The 16,438-nt window shown below is 46.9% G+C and overlaps 1 protein-coding gene across 1 annotated transcript in view; it reads right to left on the bottom strand.

The window, feature by feature from the left end:
• Positions 1-16,438, bottom strand: part of PRMT7 (protein arginine methyltransferase 7) — a 40,385-nt gene that overhangs the window by 5,246 nt on the left and 18,701 nt on the right. Inside the window, exons 9-15 of the mRNA XM_015429715.1 lie at positions 16,054-16,192; positions 13,466-13,549; positions 11,575-11,622; positions 9,618-9,707; positions 7,788-7,949; positions 5,027-5,101; positions 1,483-1,643 (exon numbers count right to left, since the gene is read on the bottom strand). Coding sequence (XP_015285201.1) covers positions 1,483-1,643; positions 5,027-5,101; positions 7,788-7,949; positions 9,618-9,707; positions 11,575-11,622; positions 13,466-13,549; positions 16,054-16,192 — 759 coding nt within the window. The remainder of the gene's footprint in view (positions 1-1,482; positions 1,644-5,026; positions 5,102-7,787; positions 7,950-9,617; positions 9,708-11,574; positions 11,623-13,465; positions 13,550-16,053; positions 16,193-16,438) is intronic.

Raw genomic sequence — 16,438 nt, 5'->3', positions numbered from 1 at the left:
TTCAAACACCCACCTGGGACAACCTGAGTACGTTTGAGTACTTTCTGGAATGCTTTGGACTTGCAGGGAAATGCCTGGTTATTTCCCATGACAACATGACAAGCATCACAAGCTAAATATCTCTGATTTGGGTTTTAATTTACGCATCTTGTGAGGGTGTGTGTGTGTGTGTGTAACAGATGTAACTTGCTTGCCGGTGCTAGTTAGATAATTCTGTCTCCAAAACACACATACACCTACATTTGATGTTTAAATAAGAATCATTGTACAGACAAATATTGATCCTTGCTGCACAGGATGTTCCAATATTTTATAGCGAGCGGAACAATAACACCACACATGGGTGTTCTGTATCAGGAAGAAATGATCAGCCAGGAACAGATGGTTATATTTGGAGAGGAAGAACTAACAGCTTCATAAATCGATTCAGACATATTGTTGTAATGTAATTGATACATTGTGCATTAAGAACAGCGAGCTATTCCATGCGCGAAAGATTTTTTTTAATTGAAAGGGGTAAAGAATGTGTTGTTCCTCTAAACTTTTCCGTCCATCTTGCTCCATCACCAAATCTCATGCTCCTGTTTTCCCAGCGTAACTTACAAACTTGCTCAGTAAGTTCAAAAGAAAAACAGCAGAAAGCCCCGATCCAGGAGACCCCGTCCTTTGAGGTTAAGTGGGCAGCAACCGGAGGGGCAGCCTTTTCAAGTGGGGGCCCCTTGATTGTGGAACCACCTCCCTTAAAGGAACCGGGCATTCAGGTTAATGCCAGGTGGGCCAGTTTAAGTGGGGGAATATCCACTGTTGTGGCCCCCTGAAGTCTGTCGCTGGCTCATGAGGACGTATGGGAAGAGCCTGTTCTTTAGACAAGTAGGTTCCTCCTAGGCCAGGGGTGGCCAAACTTGCTTAACGTAAGAGCCACATAGAATAAACGTCAAATATTTGAGAGCCACAAGGCATGAACAAATAGATAACCTACACATTTTTATTGAAAAATATGCAAATTTGCTTTTTATTAACATTAAAGAGGGAGGGAGGGAGGGAGGGAGGGAGGGAGGAAGGAAGGAAGGAAGGAAGGAAGGAAGGAAGGAAGGAAGGAAGGAAGGAAGGAAGGAAGGAAGGAGATGGGGGGAGGGAGAGGTGGAGAGAAAGCAAGGAGAAGGGAAGACCAACCGGGGAGGCATGCCTCACCTTCGCTTCCCTAGCTGCCCTGCCGGGAGTCGCACAATATGTGTGAGAGAGCCGCATGCAGCTCCCAAGCCACAGTTTGGCCATCCCTGTCCTAGGCCATGTATATGATCTTGCTGCAATTCTTAAAATAACTCTCTGAGATAGGTTGATCAGTATTATATGTTGCAGAGGACCACCTAGCAAAGACATGGCGCAGGCCACAATGCTTCGCAGGGGCAGCACCGTTTTCAGAAGCGTGTTCACGGAGGAATTACAAAACCGTACACTTGGGCCTCTCTCTGTGCCACTCACCTCAACAGATTGACAGTGCCTTCCTTCCCGATGGAGCACTCTGGCACCGTTTCTCTGAAGTCAAACGCCAAGACCTCCAGAGGATCAGATAATGATTTGCAAGGGTATTCCCACAGCGGATGAGGCTCTGCTTCTCTTGATTCCCTGAAGTCTAAAGAATTCTACCAGAGAAAAGAGGTCAGAGAAATAAGCCTTGCAGGAAATAGTCTGGCGTTCTGACCTTTAATCCTCAGAAAGCACTCACGGGCTGAGCTGCCCAGCAGTTTACCAAAATTCTCCTTCACACAGTACGAGATTTTAACATCTACTCCACACCAACAGAGACAACCTAAGCTAAAAAGCGAGGTAATACACTAGACAGATAGATCCTTTCCTTCTTCACATTGACAGACAGAAGACTTGACCTCGTTTTCCATGTACGACCTCAATGCGTAACTGGACAGAGCATCCATTGGACTGGCCCCCTAGCCATCTAGACTGCTGGTGCAGACCCCTCCGTGTTGAGGGATTACAGCTCAGCGCTACAGCACTGGATTGCCGATCAACAAGTCATCAGTTCAAATCTGGATGCCCCCAGGGACATGAAGAACAGTTCACAGGGACGGGCCACAGTTGGGGTTGGAGAGCAATTCCTTTGAGTGCAGAAGGCCCCAGGTTCAATTCCTGGCACGACCAATTAAAAAGGGGCTGCCAGTATACCCCAGAGAGCTGCTGTCAGTCAGAGAAAATAACCTTGAGCTAGTTGGCCAAAGAGTCAGAAGGCCCTTTGGAGTGTTCCGGCTCGTGACTCAACCTTTACCTCTCCTCAAAATGCGAAGCCTTAAAGGTCTTTCTCCATCGCTCCACTCTTAACTTTCCATCCTTTAAACTACCCTCCAAGTCTCTGTACTTCTCTCCCACTTCATAATGTTATTGTATATCCATTACGCTGTTTAAGTAAGATGACCAAACAGTACATTTAAAAAGAGCCTTTCTGAGGCACAAAATTAGAAGACCTGGTTTTGCTGCAGGTCACATTTCATCAGGGTTGCCAACAGGCCTGGAGAAGAAAATGCCCCACCCCTTTAATAGAGGTGTACTGTGCGGAAACAGGCCATGGAAGCTTTTCACAGAGTGAAGGGAAGCAAGATCACCTGATCAATAACATCCCATTAAGCCTCTGTTAAAGGGAGTGGACTTTTTGTCTCCAGGCTGTTGGCAGCTCCGCATTTCATTCTGGTCGGTTAACAGAGCAACCGTTCCAAGGGCAGGTCTCTGGCAAGCCAATTGCTAAACATCCTGATCTCTGTCTGCATTTCCACTGCTCTCTGTCCTCCAAGCGCCACTTCTAATTTGTCACCCGCTTCAATGTAGACAGCTCCCCTATCAGCCACATAACTCATGTGGATGGCTGACTGACAAGGAAAGAAGCACTGATACAGCCGGTGGCCTTGGGCAAGTCACTTAAGTCAATAATGTGCAAAAACAGCCCAGGTCTCTGCTGGGTTCAGAGCCAGCGTTTATCTGAGACCACCCATGGGGGTTGGGGTTCCCTATACAAAGCTTTGGCTCCAGGCAAGTATATATGTCTGGGGGTGGGGGGGGGAGAGACTCTTTGTTCCTAATTAAGCAGCTAAAACCAGTTCCTCTGCAACTCTTTCTCTCCCTTTTACGCCATTTTCGGCTGCAGCTCACAGCTGCTAATGTGACTCATTACACTCGTCATCCCAGACATTCCTAAGTGGTACTTTCAAAATAACTCCACATTTTTACAATTAAGTTAATTGGCCCTGCGGTCTCTTGCCGTGAAGGCAGGAGGGCTTGCAAGCATTGCTTTATTACCATGAAAGGGACAAAATTTCTCTTTGCGATTAGTTATTTTAGGTAATGGTGCTGGTGCTGATGCTCTCTTTCATCTATTGTGAGGGGTTTTTTGTCTGTCATTTTTTATTGTTTACCACTAAACTTTGCCATTGATTTCATTTAATTGACCTGCTGTGGTGTTATTTGCTGCATTTTTCACGTTTCTTCATCTTTACTGCTAGATTTGCGTACTCTCTTACGTTATATATGGGCCACTGTTATTTTATGTTATTAGATTTCAGTACTTTAATTCATTATTACTGGGAATTTATACCGTACATTGCCTCTGTGCCTCCAGGCAGAGAGGCGGCTCATCAATATTATGAAAGAATAAGTGGTTAGCTAGCCATGGAAAGCTGCGAGCTTCTACAAAGAGCAACTGCAGAGCATTTGGGGTGGGGGAGAATTGTACACTGGCTACTGGTAAAGATTTCAAACACACGGCGCGCCACTTACATGAACAAGATATTACTCAATCGGAACTAAAACAAGAACTGGTTCACACATAATGGGAAAGAGCCTGTCTCTGCACTCTCCTTTGCTCCTTTCCCTTTTTTCTCCCCCATACATCATGATTAAATGAGCCACTTCCAACTTAGCATAAACCAGAGTTTGATGTTTCACCTGAATCAGCAAACTATGGTTTCGGTTTCTCCTGTAACCTAGGTTTGCAAGCCACGGTTTGGCATGGAAGTGCAAGCCACAGTTTGTCCAGTTCAGCTGAAATGGCAAACCGGTTCTGCACTGAATCAACCGGTTCTGCACTGAGTCACTAATCAACCCCAAACCTGCAACTGGAGATGGGAGTGTGTAAGAACGGCATTGGTTCACATTGTGCCAAACCGCAGTTGGTTGCTTATGGCTGGATCAACTCTGTATGTTACAAGTTGTTTAAGAGTGGCAATGTAAAACTTAGCCACATCAAAATCTTCTGTGCAAGAAAAACATGCAAAAAACAAACAAAACCAATAAACAAAAAACCCTAAGCTGCATATTTATGAAAGAAGCAAGGTTTTACACCGGGGATGATTAACTTGTAACCCATTGTAACCCAGGCCCCAAGTATTATAGATAGCCCCTCCCTCTACTACACACCAGGAGACTTTGCTGGAAGTGCATCACTGGCCAAGCCAAGCTTGCTGGAGCCCAACTCCCCTATGAAAACCAACTGGGAGGACCCCCCAGAGCTCTCTGCATTATCACATAGACCTCTGGGACGTCTCTTAATTCCAGGTAAGGTGGTCAGCTGTGCCCAAGGCCCAACTTCCAACTGAGCAGGCGTGCTCTTTGAAAAGACAAAAAATGCATCCCAGGACTCAGGAACAGTTGCAAGGACACCGTCACACGTGATGCTGGGAAGGCTGCCAGGCAATTGAAAGAAAGGCCTGCACTGCCATTGCAAAGGAGTAATGTGGGTCGGGGCAAAGGCCAAGCTGGCATTCCTCTCACTATGGGTGTGACAGAGGACTCTACAGCGTAGAAGCCTCTGGGGTCTCCTCTGGTTCCAACTAGCCAGGTCCTTTGGGTAGAGGAAAGCAGTGAAGCCACAATTAAGATGGTACCCCAAGGATCTAACACTCAGCCCAAAGGCATCGTCCCTCCTTGCTGTGTATGTGCCAGTTACTATTCATGTGAGCTGGAATTAGACACATGTCTGCTTTCCCCCAAAACAAAAGCTACGTTTTAGTCAGCGTGCCCCTACCTTGATCATCTCGTCCATAATTCGAACATCAAACCCCTCGCAGGTACCGCATGGGCTGCGTATTCTCCACAAGTCCTAAGGGAAGGAGAAGCCAAGTGAATTTCCCTCCCAACATTTCAGACGTAATCTGAATGTCACAAGAGTCTGATCTGAGCCATCAGCAGGGTCGTTATGCCTGACGATGAATTGGGTGGCTAGGAGCTTATCGCCAAAGCAGCAGAGCCGGGGCAGTCGGTGGTAAGAGAGGGGTTTCTACATACCTGTGGGAATCAGGAAAATATGACCCTGTAAATTAACCAAAAGATGAAGATCTTCCCACCCGCCACCGGCTCTCACACACAAAGGGTCTGCAGAGCTGAGCACACGCTGGGAGGCTTGGAATGTTCGGGGCAGGTGAGAATCAGATAAAGGGGAGAAAAGACTGCTGAGCGGAGAAACTGCCCTTGCTCATGCTTAGGAACTTCTAGAACGTGGGAACGAGACCACTCGAACGGGAGAATTTCCCAGCTGTTTATCGCCCCTGCGCCAACAGTTCCTCATGTTCCCCCTAGCTTTGTCATGACTAATTTCATGCCTAAAATTTGTGAGAGGCCTGTAACAGAAAAAGACCATTCTGCCAAAGCAATGTGCCAAGTATAGATAAAGGTAAAGGTTTCCCTTGCTTGAAAAGCCAGTCGAATTCAACTCTAGGGTTGCGGTGCTCATCTCTGTTTCCAAGCCGAAGAGCTAGCGCTGTCCGAAGACGTTTCTATGGTCATGTGGCTAGTATGACTAAATGCCAAGGTGCACAGAATGCTGTTACCTTCCCACCAAAGCGGTACCTATTTATCTACTTGCAATTTCTTCCTTGGGATCAGCTATAGGACAACATCATCCTCAGAGAACTGTTTTACCATCATTGTGTATTTTCGGGGACCATCCTGCTTTCATTTGAATATTATTGTTGTTGTGACTAATTGTAACTAATGTTTTTATTGCTTTTATCCTGTTTTATATGGGCTTTGCCCCTTGTAAGCCGCCCTGAGCCACTTTGCAGGGAGGGCGGGGTAAAAATCCTAACAAATAAAAATTAAAATTAAAAAAAATTGCTTTCAAACTGCTAAGTTGGCAGGAGCTGGGACCAGAGATGGGAGCTTACTCCGTCATGCGGCACTCGGGTTTCGAACTGCTGAACTACAGACCTTCCGGTATGCAGTTCAGCGTCTTAACCACTTGAGCCACTGCAGCTCCATGCCAAGTATACTTTACTTTTAAAAAAAGAAAAAGACCAGTATGGCAGTTTTGTTTTTTGCCTGGGGCAACTCTTTTTAACCGTGTTTGTAGGAGTGACAATTGCATAACATGGAGTGATATCTGGAAAGAATCTTCGAACGCAAGCCGGCAGGTTGAAAGCATGGACTGCAAAGAAGTGGGTGCAAAGCTCTCTTCTTCGAAATGTCTATTAAACTGCACTAAACATTCTACTTGTGTTTATTTTATTCATTTATACCCTCCCTTTCTCCCCAGTAGGGACCCAAAGCAGCTTTCAGAATTCTCCTCTCCTCCATCTTATCCTCACAACTACCCTGCGAGGTGGGTTAGGCTGAGAATGGGTGACTGGCCCAAGGTCGCTCAGTGGGCTTCCACAGCACAAGTGGGGATTTGAACCTGGGTCTTCCAGATACTAGTCCGACACTCTTAACCACTACACCACACTGGCCCGCTGCACGTTAACAAAGGGAACCATTTGTGGGAGAAACTAGACAGTGTGCAGGTATTCCCATGTAGGGCAACAAGAAAAGCAAAACTGGTATGGGCTGAAGGCCGTTTCTGGAAGCTGACTGAAAAAGTTGAAGGGCTGCAGCTATCATCTTTCTGCAGATAATCCATGCAATTTGCCTGAAAATCTCCAGAAGTACGAGCAGCCGTGCCTTAACAGCGGAACTTTCTGGCTAGCGGAAGTGATGGAGTCAGACCCAGTTGCAGTGGCCCCAATGAGGTGTGAGCACCTTGAGTCGGAGCATTAAAATCAAGAGACAGTGTTCGAAAGTCACCTACCTAACCACAAGAGTGAGGTAGTGAGATTTGGTACATAGTGGGGATCCCCCCCCCCCCAATTCAATCAGGCACAGAATTTTTTTTTCCAAATGTAACTTCAAGGATTGACTACTGACACACACTCCAAGTGGTGCTGCCCTTGAAGTCATCCCAGGAACTGAAACTGGTGCAAAATTTAGCCGCTTGAATTTTGACTGGCACTAGCTGGTTCAGAATAACACAATCCTGGAATGTACTGGGGTGGATTTAACCATCCATTAAGTAGCCTTTCTCCTTCTCATGTGGCCCTTCCTTCTACGGAACAGCCACCTAATTTGGAGGAAGCTCCTTAGGCTGGAGGGAAGCTGCAAACTTGAGCTGAAAGGAAAAGTGGGGTATAAATATTTTAACAAATCAATGAATAAACCTTGTTCAGTGGAGTTGCAAGAGACGGTAGGAGCCACCTCATTGGCTCCCAAAGGCTGGGGGCACATTAGGCCTGGGAAGCAGTAGGGGGGGGGGAGTGTGAGCTTTTCCCTCCTACACCCCCTTCTCCTTGATCTAACCCCCCCCCCTTTTCCAGGCTGTTATTTTTCTTGCAGGCAAAGCTATTTTATTGTAAAGTCAAACTCACAGCATCTGAATCTTCTCCATACAGGTTCACAGTAAGAATTTTAAGCTCACAGTGTCTGAATACTCTCCATTTTGAATGCAGATTTGAAGAAAAAGATAAGAGCTTTTTTACCTTGAACTCCACGACCATCATATGTAGTGAAGCAGACTGGGGGAAGATGGTGGCGTTGCTCGTGAGGTGGCTCGCGACTGCAGACCGGGCATACCAGAAATATAAATTGTGCCACGGCAGGAGGCTTGTGGAGAAAAAGGGCTCTCCAATTAACAAAGACACCTTAGAGACAGAAGAGAAGGGGGGGGAAGAGAATCGGCATAGGAAAGATAGAGCAAGACTGGCAGGGGCTTGCTTGGACTCCTCAATCAGGGCCTTCTTATTTGCATCAGCAATACAAGTAACTCGGTATCTTACTTGTACAGCAGAAAGTGCTGAGCAGTCAGCCCAGTGGAACCCTAAATGCAGTTAAGCGTTATGTCCATCCGCTGAAGGAACTGCACAGCAAGTGATGCACACATGTATGTATAAAGCAGCCCTTAATTATCACATCCTGTATTGGATCCAACCAGCTTTTTGTATGGTTGCCAGCTCCCGGTTGGGAAATACCTGGATATTTGGGGGTGGAGCCTGAGGATGGTGGGGGTTGAGGGAGGGGAAGAACTTCAACAGGGTACAGTGCCATAGAGTCCACCTTCCAAAGCAGCCATTTTCTCCAGGTGGAGGAGAGGGACGGAAGTGGAGCGGCAGCATCGCCATGAGGGCCGGTTGGGGGCTCCCACATGTGCAAAGGTCTGAAGACCCCAACTGCTGGCTGACGGCTGCCTGTCATGTTGGCCTGCCTGTTGAGACCCGGGGGGATCTCTCCTTCCAGCTGCTTTCCCTCCTGCCGATGAATGCTGGACTTCAGAAATGGGACACAGCACCGGAAATGAGAACGGCTGGATCCAACCCACTGCTATGAAACAAGGCGGAAGACCAAAGGCCAGTCATTCTCTCTTTCAGTTTCACTCTCGCCTGCGTCCCAGAGAGGACTACCTATGTTGCTCTGAACTCTTTGGAGAATGGGTGGGACAAAAATATAAAAAGGGCACTGGGACGCTTCAAGGCCCATGCAGCAGTTCAAACCTTGGTCTCTCCAACCCAAGCAAAACATAAATGTAAAAACATAAGAAATGTAGAAGACAGATTAGCATGCCTCTGTGGGCTAATCTCATGTCGACAACCTTGCGGGTTAGCTAATAAAAGGCAACTGCAACTTCTCGGTCTAGGGTTGCCAGGTCCCCCCCCCCCGGCCACCAGCGGGGGATGGGGGGGCAGGGTTGCCCGATACAGGTTGGGAAACTCCTGGAGATTTGGAGACTGTGCTTGGGGAGAACAGGAACCTCAGTGGAGCACAATGCCGTATCCACCCTCCAAAGCACCCATTTTCTCCAGGGGAACTGATCTCTGTAGTCTGGAGATGAGCTGTAATTCTAGGGGATCCCCTGGTCCCACCTGAAAGCTGGCATCCCTATCTTGGTTTGTGTCACCAGACTTTGTTAGACTCATGTAAAGCAGCTATGCTAATGAGTTATGCTAATGAGCTCCGGCAGCTCTTTTTCTACAACAAGACCCCTGGTTAGACTCATGTAAAGCAGCTGTTTGTACTTAACTTTGCAGGTAAGAATATCAGCTAAAACTGGTAGTAAAAGGCTCTGTTCAGCATAGCAGATTGGACCCTGTGGATCCATTCTGCTAGTGGGGTGCTTTCAACCAGCAGTAGGAGACTTTTCTGGGGTGCTAAGAGAAGGCTGCCTCCACTGTCCAAAAGCTCCTCCACTAGCAGAATGGCTCCACAGGATTCGACCCACTGGACTGCAAGAGAAAGGCTACCAGTCTTTTGGGGGCAAGCAGCAGTTGGTGGTGGTGGCGGTTGTTTTTAATGACAAGCAAAAGTAATTGGCTTACCTTTTTGTCTCCCATATCAGAAGAGAGCATTGATTCTGGATGTTTCTCTATAATTTTAATTTGATCCTGTAGATGGTTAGCTTTAAAAATCTTTGAAGGAAAAAAAGAGTAAGCTTTTAGTGAGGCTTTAAGCATGTAATGTGGCACTAAAGGAATGCAGCCATTCCAGTTAAATGCATGTACCCATTCAGTTCCTCACATTTATAGCCCATCTTTCTTCCCAAGAGCTCAAGGTAGTGGTGTGTGCATGGGGATATCCCAGTTTTTCCCCAACTCACAGGAGATCTGTGCAGCAGGCTAGGCTGAGGCAGAGAGAGTAGCCCTAGGGCACCAATAGGGTTCATTGTCCAAGCACAAGTCAAAACCTGGATCTCTCCGACCTTCTGGAATCTCATTTGCCCTGACTGCTACATCTGCTTGGTATCAGCCTGATCAGACCTGAAGCTGAAAAGTACTGAGCCCACATTTCTCTAGCCTTGTAACACCTTCCAGACCATCCTGGGGACTTCCTGTTCATCAGAAGATTTTAAGGAAGTCAGTGCTGAACTAGTTCTGACATTTTTATGTGAATGTATTAAAAAAATTTAATGCAAAAACGCTGGGAGTGCTAACTGGCAAAAAATACAATTACCCCCATTTTTTTGGCAGAAGCAGCTTCTTGCTAAGTCTTGTTAATTAATACCCTGGAGTTATTCTCCTTTCATTTCCCCACTTAATTCCTGTAGAACAATTTTCCACAACAGTCTATGTGGTTCCATCTAAAGAACTCTGCAGTGAAGGTTCTCTCACTGCTCTCCTCCTGCTCAGGACTCCAGGAACCCCACTGCTCTGCCCCTCTGCCCACCCGAAGGCAGAGGCCCCGCTCTGTTTCGCGAACCTTCCTGGCACTTGAGGGGGTTAAAGCTTAAGCAGAGCGAAAGAGACAGAAGCTTTTTAAAAAAAGGTTTTAAAATGGATTTCACCATGATGTAAAAGGCGTGGATACAGGGGGAAAATATATTCCGATTACCACAATACATTTGCTAGGAAGATGGACATAATACAGCCTTGGCCTGATTTAATGTTCTTCCCTCTGCACTTCTGGAAGGGAAATATTGTGGTGTGCTGTACCAGGAACGTATATGCCCTTATGCAAGTGGGGAAGCTGAAACTATGGGGCATGTTTTACTGCATTGCCCTTTCTATGACCATCTTAGATATGCTTTTATTACTCCTATCCTCCAAAACATCCTGGTAGATCAGAGGAACTGTACACTTCCCTACTTTTCTTGGATCATGAATTATGGATCATGACTATGGATAGAGTCCCCAGATTTTGTGCAGCCACTGGATTCTATCTTAGTTCTGTACTGATTTAATAAACATATAAACTATATTTTCTAGTTTTATATCATCTATGTAATGGTTTTTCTGTAAATATTTCCAGTATTGTATGTATTTTTGTGCTGGTCTTCAACAGTAAACAAATCATTCATTCCCCATGGACCACCAAAAGAAGCCTATGCTGGGAATCATGGGGCTTGCATAGACCAAAATCATGTGGCTTTGGAGCTGCATGGAAGAGCAGAATTGGATGAGATGTGAGTGAGAAAATGGTTTTAACCAGTATGGTTGCCTTCCGTTGCTGTGTCAGCTTGTATTTTGTTTTACCTTTTCCAATTCCATACCACACATATATAGTCCACATAAAGACCCCCTTGCTCATTATAGCAGTTGCACACAAATGGTTTTGGCTCAGGATAAGACTATCTGTAGTACAGATTACAAGAAAAAAAATCATTAGATAAGTTCAGTGTGTAAAAGGCAGGATCGCCTGTAAACTCCCCTTTTTCCAAGACACATTAAAGACAATTGCAAGATTCACCTGGAGTACACCTGGAATGGCATGCCTTCACTAGTGACCACAAGAAGATATCATGTGCATGTATAACCATTCAAAAGAAGGTGAATTACTCACTTTCGTCATGAGCGAATGGGAAACTGCAGAACTCTCCAGCATAAACACCTAGAAGGACGGAACAGGCTGACTTGATTATTCTAACATTTGGAGCTGTGAAATTTTTGAGGAAACTGGAGGGAGGGTTACTTACTCCCTCAAGGAACTGAGTGTCACATGGGTAACTCTGAAGAGTTCTCTGGGAGCTGTCTAGCACAGATGGCATTACATTATAAGGGCCCTGCTGGATCAGGCCAGCGGTCCATCTAGTCCATCATCCTATTTTCAGAGTATAGCTATCCAATTGCCCTGAAGGGCCAACAAATTAGGCATAGAGGCTGAGGCTTCCCCCTGATGTTGCTGTCTGACACTGATGTTCAGAGATGTAGTGCCTCTGAATATGGAGGCTCCCTTTACGAATCGTGGCTTGTAGCCATTGCTTTCCTTTACTCAGAGCATCTGTGTCATCCTGCACCTTCCGCCTTATATCTCAGCAGATGCTCCTTCTTAAATGTGAGCATGGGGGGGGGGAGGTGTGTCTCTAATGGGTCAGCCCAGCACAGCGATGGGCAGTATTTCCCTTTTCAGACCCAACCTCTCACCAGCACAGTGAGAAGAAAGGGAAGCGGGATTACTGCTGCAGTTTTGTGCATTTTGCTTTGGCACCAGAAACCCAAAAATAAGGCCTGTGAGAACACAGCATCCGTTCTCTCACTTCTTTGCAGTTATGCGAGGAATCGGGTCTCAGTAAGGTTTGAAATGAAGATGACAGAAGATTCTCTAGGCGCCCTTTCCGAATTATGACTCATGTGCTTTCATCAATGACCTCATTATCTCACCTGCTTTTACAAGCAGCCCGCTTACATATCTGTATCTTTGGCTTAAAGGAAGAGAAATCCAAGAAGAGTTTATTCTCTCTCAGGGCAACTTCTAAAATGTAACAACGGTGTGCCCTCTTGCTCTAAGAGGGATGCTTCTGAATGTCAACTTGACAGCCAAAACAAAGACTGTGGGTGACTTTTCTAAGTCCTTACCAGTGTTCCCTCTAAGCTGAGTTAGTGTGAGCTAGCTCACAGTTTTTTAGCCTCCGGCTCACACATTTTTGTCTTACCTCAGGAAGGATGGCGCCAGAGCCAACTAATTTATGCAGTAGCCGAATCGCTCGCTCACAGCTTTAATGCCAGCAGCTCACAAAGCAGAATAATTGCTCATGAGACTCCACAGCTTAGAGGGAACATTGGTCCTTACATAATGGAATGAATCCTACAGAAATAATTTGTATGGCATCCTTTATGGCACATAGCCTACAAGGACCACCTGGGCCTACAACTGAGGAGAGCTGGAGGGTGAGGCTTGTGGATTTCATTAAGGACAACCCCTCCACACACACCCCTCTCTCCTAATAATCTGAATGCTGACTTTACAGAGCAACAGATCTCCTCTTTGAAGAACTTACAAACTGGGTTTTTTTGCCAGTAGGGGAAACAATATAGGGGAAGGTGTGAGAAAGGAGAAGCAAGACAGGTGAGAGATGAATGTAAGCAAGTATCGTTATCAACACTTGCGCTTCCTTTTCACTGGGAAATGAAAGCCAAGGGTTCATGGGGGAAAAATAAAGTGAGTTTCACAAAGAGGGTTTTGAAGGAAAAGAGCAAGGTAGCCTCACACAGCTGTTCTGGGAGAGAGTTCTAAGGGTCAGGGATGGCAGGAGAGAACGGGTGGGGTCTTTTAAGGAAGTGGGAGTCCTGCGGGAGATCGAAGTTACACAACTGACAGCTCTTAAAGGAAAAACACTGAAAACAAACGGCCATCCATACAATGGAAACATGGAAAAGAGGGCAAGAGAGTCAGCATCGATTAAAAGAAACAAGAAATCCAAGCTGGGAAAACCCGTGGTGGGGGTTCCTCACACCTGTTCTGCTCCAAGGTAGCAAGCCACGATGGGAAGGAGGCTGCCGTCGCTGATGCTCAGGCAAGTGCTGGTGGGCTTCAGGACCTTCGAAAAGGAAAAGGCAAAAACTGTCAACAGCTCCCCAATTCCCAGATGCAAAAGCTCCCTGATGAAGGAGGACTGCTGCATTTGCCCGCGTATCATTACTGGAATTTATGCCACTGCCTGAAGGCTGCCTGGAAAGTACATTGCAGGCAGAATTCACAAGAGAGCACATTTTTATGAGTCAACATCTGCAAGAAGAACCCATTTGTCATAATAAAAAATCTTCAGTGACAATTTCAGCTTCCCTTTCCCATCCACGCAACTGGATGCCTCCCTTAGTTAAGTCTGGATGTGCAGGAAAGTGAAAACCTAAACAGGCTTTTGAATGAGCAAAAGCAGAGATTATGCTCTGGTTCTTTATTCTGAGAACAGAACCTTTGGTTGGTTGAAACACAGGATCTTATCTTTTTAACGCTGTTGAAGCCATTGCTGAGATTTCCACCCAGAACCATGATTTGTCTCACCTTTCCTTTCCCCACAGTAGCCCAAATTGTTGTGTTGTTAAGGGACAGGGGACCCCACCCCAGTAATAGCATGACGGGGGGGGGGGAGTTCTGCATTGGCAAGGGGAAATATGCATAAATCAGCTCCCCTCCTGTTCATGGGACTCCTCCAGTGGATCTTAGTCACAAAGGTAAAGGTAAAGGTTTCCCTTGCTCGAAAGCAGTGCTCATCTCCGTTTCAAAGCCAAAGAGCCAGCACTGTCCGAAGACGTTTCCGTGGTCATGTGGCCGGCATGACTAAACTCTGAGGCGCACGGAACGCTGTTACCTTCCCACCAAAGCGGTACCTATTTATCTACTTGCAATTTCTTGCTTTCGAACTGCTAGGTGAGCAGGAGCTGGGGCCAGAGAGCTTACACCGTCACGCGACACTCGAGTCTCGAACTGCCGAGCTACAGACCTTCCAGTCTGCAACTCAGAGTCTTAAAATGTAATAAAATCATGGGAGTTCCTCCCTTCCCATTTATTGATTTATCTATCAAATTTATACCCTGCCCTCCCCACTGGGGCAGGCTCAGGGCGGCTTACAAAAATTAAAACACATAAATAACCATTAAAACAATCATAAAACCATCTCAAACAATCCAGATGATGTAAAGTGCTAGTACAATTGGTCTGGCAAAATTAATGCTAACAATATTTGGTGATGACGGCAGCAATTGTTGTCCTGTTCTGTTGATCTGCTCCTCGTTCTGTTTCTCCTTATGTGGCTGGCTCAGGCTGTTGATGATAGTTCTGGAGGGCAGGGATCACAATTAATTATTTGGGGGGGGGGAGCTCCTAGCTGAAGGCCTGGTGGAAGAGGTCTTGCAGGCCCTGCGGAACTGCATAATGTCCTCCAGGGCCCTTATCTCTTCCGGGAGCTCATTCCACCAGTATGGAGCCACCACCGAAAAGGTCCTGGCCCTAGTTATACCCAGCCTGGCGTCTTTAGGTCCCGGGAGGGTTAATCAGTGTTGGGACCCTGACCGCAGTGCTCTCTGGGGAATGTGTGGGGAAATGCAGTCCTTCAGGTATGTCGGCCCCTGACCATTAAGAACTTTAAAGGTAATAACCAGCACCTTGAAGTGGATTCGGTATGCTATTGGTAGCCAGTGCAATGCTTTTAACACAGGCTGGAGGTGTTCCCGCATAGGGAGACCCATCAAAAGCCTGGCTGACGCATTTTACACTAGCTGTCGCTTCCGGATCTGTAACAAGGGCAGCCCCATGTAGAGAGCATTACAGTAGTCTAGTCACCTGGTGACCATTGCGTGGATCACTGTGACCAAGTCATTGCGTTTGAGGAAGGGAACCAACTGCCTAATCAACCTTGGCAGTGGCTGCTACCTGGGCCTCCATTGTTAAGGAAGCATCCAGGAGCACTCCCAAGCTCCTCACCTCCAACGTTGGCACCAATGGCGTCCCATCGAAGGTCGGGAGGGGGATCCCTACCCTCGGCCCACCCTGGCCTAGGCACAGGACCTCCGTCTTCATCAGATTCAATTTCAGTTGGCTCAGTCTAAGCCATCCAGCCATTTCTGTTGTCAGAGGCATCTTCTCCTAGGATCAAAACGCAAAGGCCTCTTTATATCAGGCAGAACCAGATCAGGCTTGGCAAATTTTGGCTAGTCATGGTGGCCAGCTACACTTACGGCACAACAGCAACTCTGCCTGTCCCTTAGTGGGAGGGGCTGGCCCCTGCAGTTGTGCTCAACCTTTTCGGGGGGGGGGGGTGCACTCTGTGCATTCCACAGCCTGACGTGCTTCAGAGCCTCTGCCTGGGAAAGGATTTGCCACCGAAAGTAGCTTATCACACCACATCTGACGACCTTCTTTGGGTCCAGAGAAACAGTGCTCAGCTCTCTGCTGCCAAACCGCTGCTGGGTGTGCAAGCCGTCATTTCTTCTAGTAAACTCAAAAGTCTCAGGTATGGTAACCCAGACTTCAGTGATGTAAGACACTAGCGTTCCAAGAATGAGCCAGAAAGACACCACCATCAAGGTAAGAAACACCACTCACTTCCTTCAGAGCTCGGACATACTGGGCTGTTCGGGTCCGATCATTTAGCTCTCCAAACCGTGGCCTGTTCCACAGCAGGTGGGCCTGGCACCAACAAACAGGACTCTCAATGTGGACCTCGGTTTTGGCCTCGTCGCTTCTACAAACAAGCAGATGAATAGCCCATTCAGTTGTGTGCCTTCCCGTCCAAATATACCTTACCTTATGCATTCCAAACAGTGGAACTAAAGTTAGCTTTGTCCCTAGATTCCTTCCAGAGGGGGGCATGGGTCAGCAGGAGGGCATTTGCTTGGCGTGCAGGAGGCCCCAGGTTCAATCCCCAGCACCTCCAGTTACAAGGTGATACAAAAAGCCTCTGCCTAAGGCCCCAGAGAGCTGCTGCCAG

This window comes from Gekko japonicus, unplaced genomic scaffold (genome assembly GCF_001447785.1).
Source record: "Gekko japonicus isolate JY-2015 unplaced genomic scaffold, Gekko_japonicus_V1.1 scaffold815, whole genome shotgun sequence".
NCBI lineage: Eukaryota > Metazoa > Chordata > Lepidosauria > Squamata > Gekkonidae > Gekko > Gekko japonicus.
This window is presented reverse-complemented; position numbering and strand designations above follow the sequence as displayed.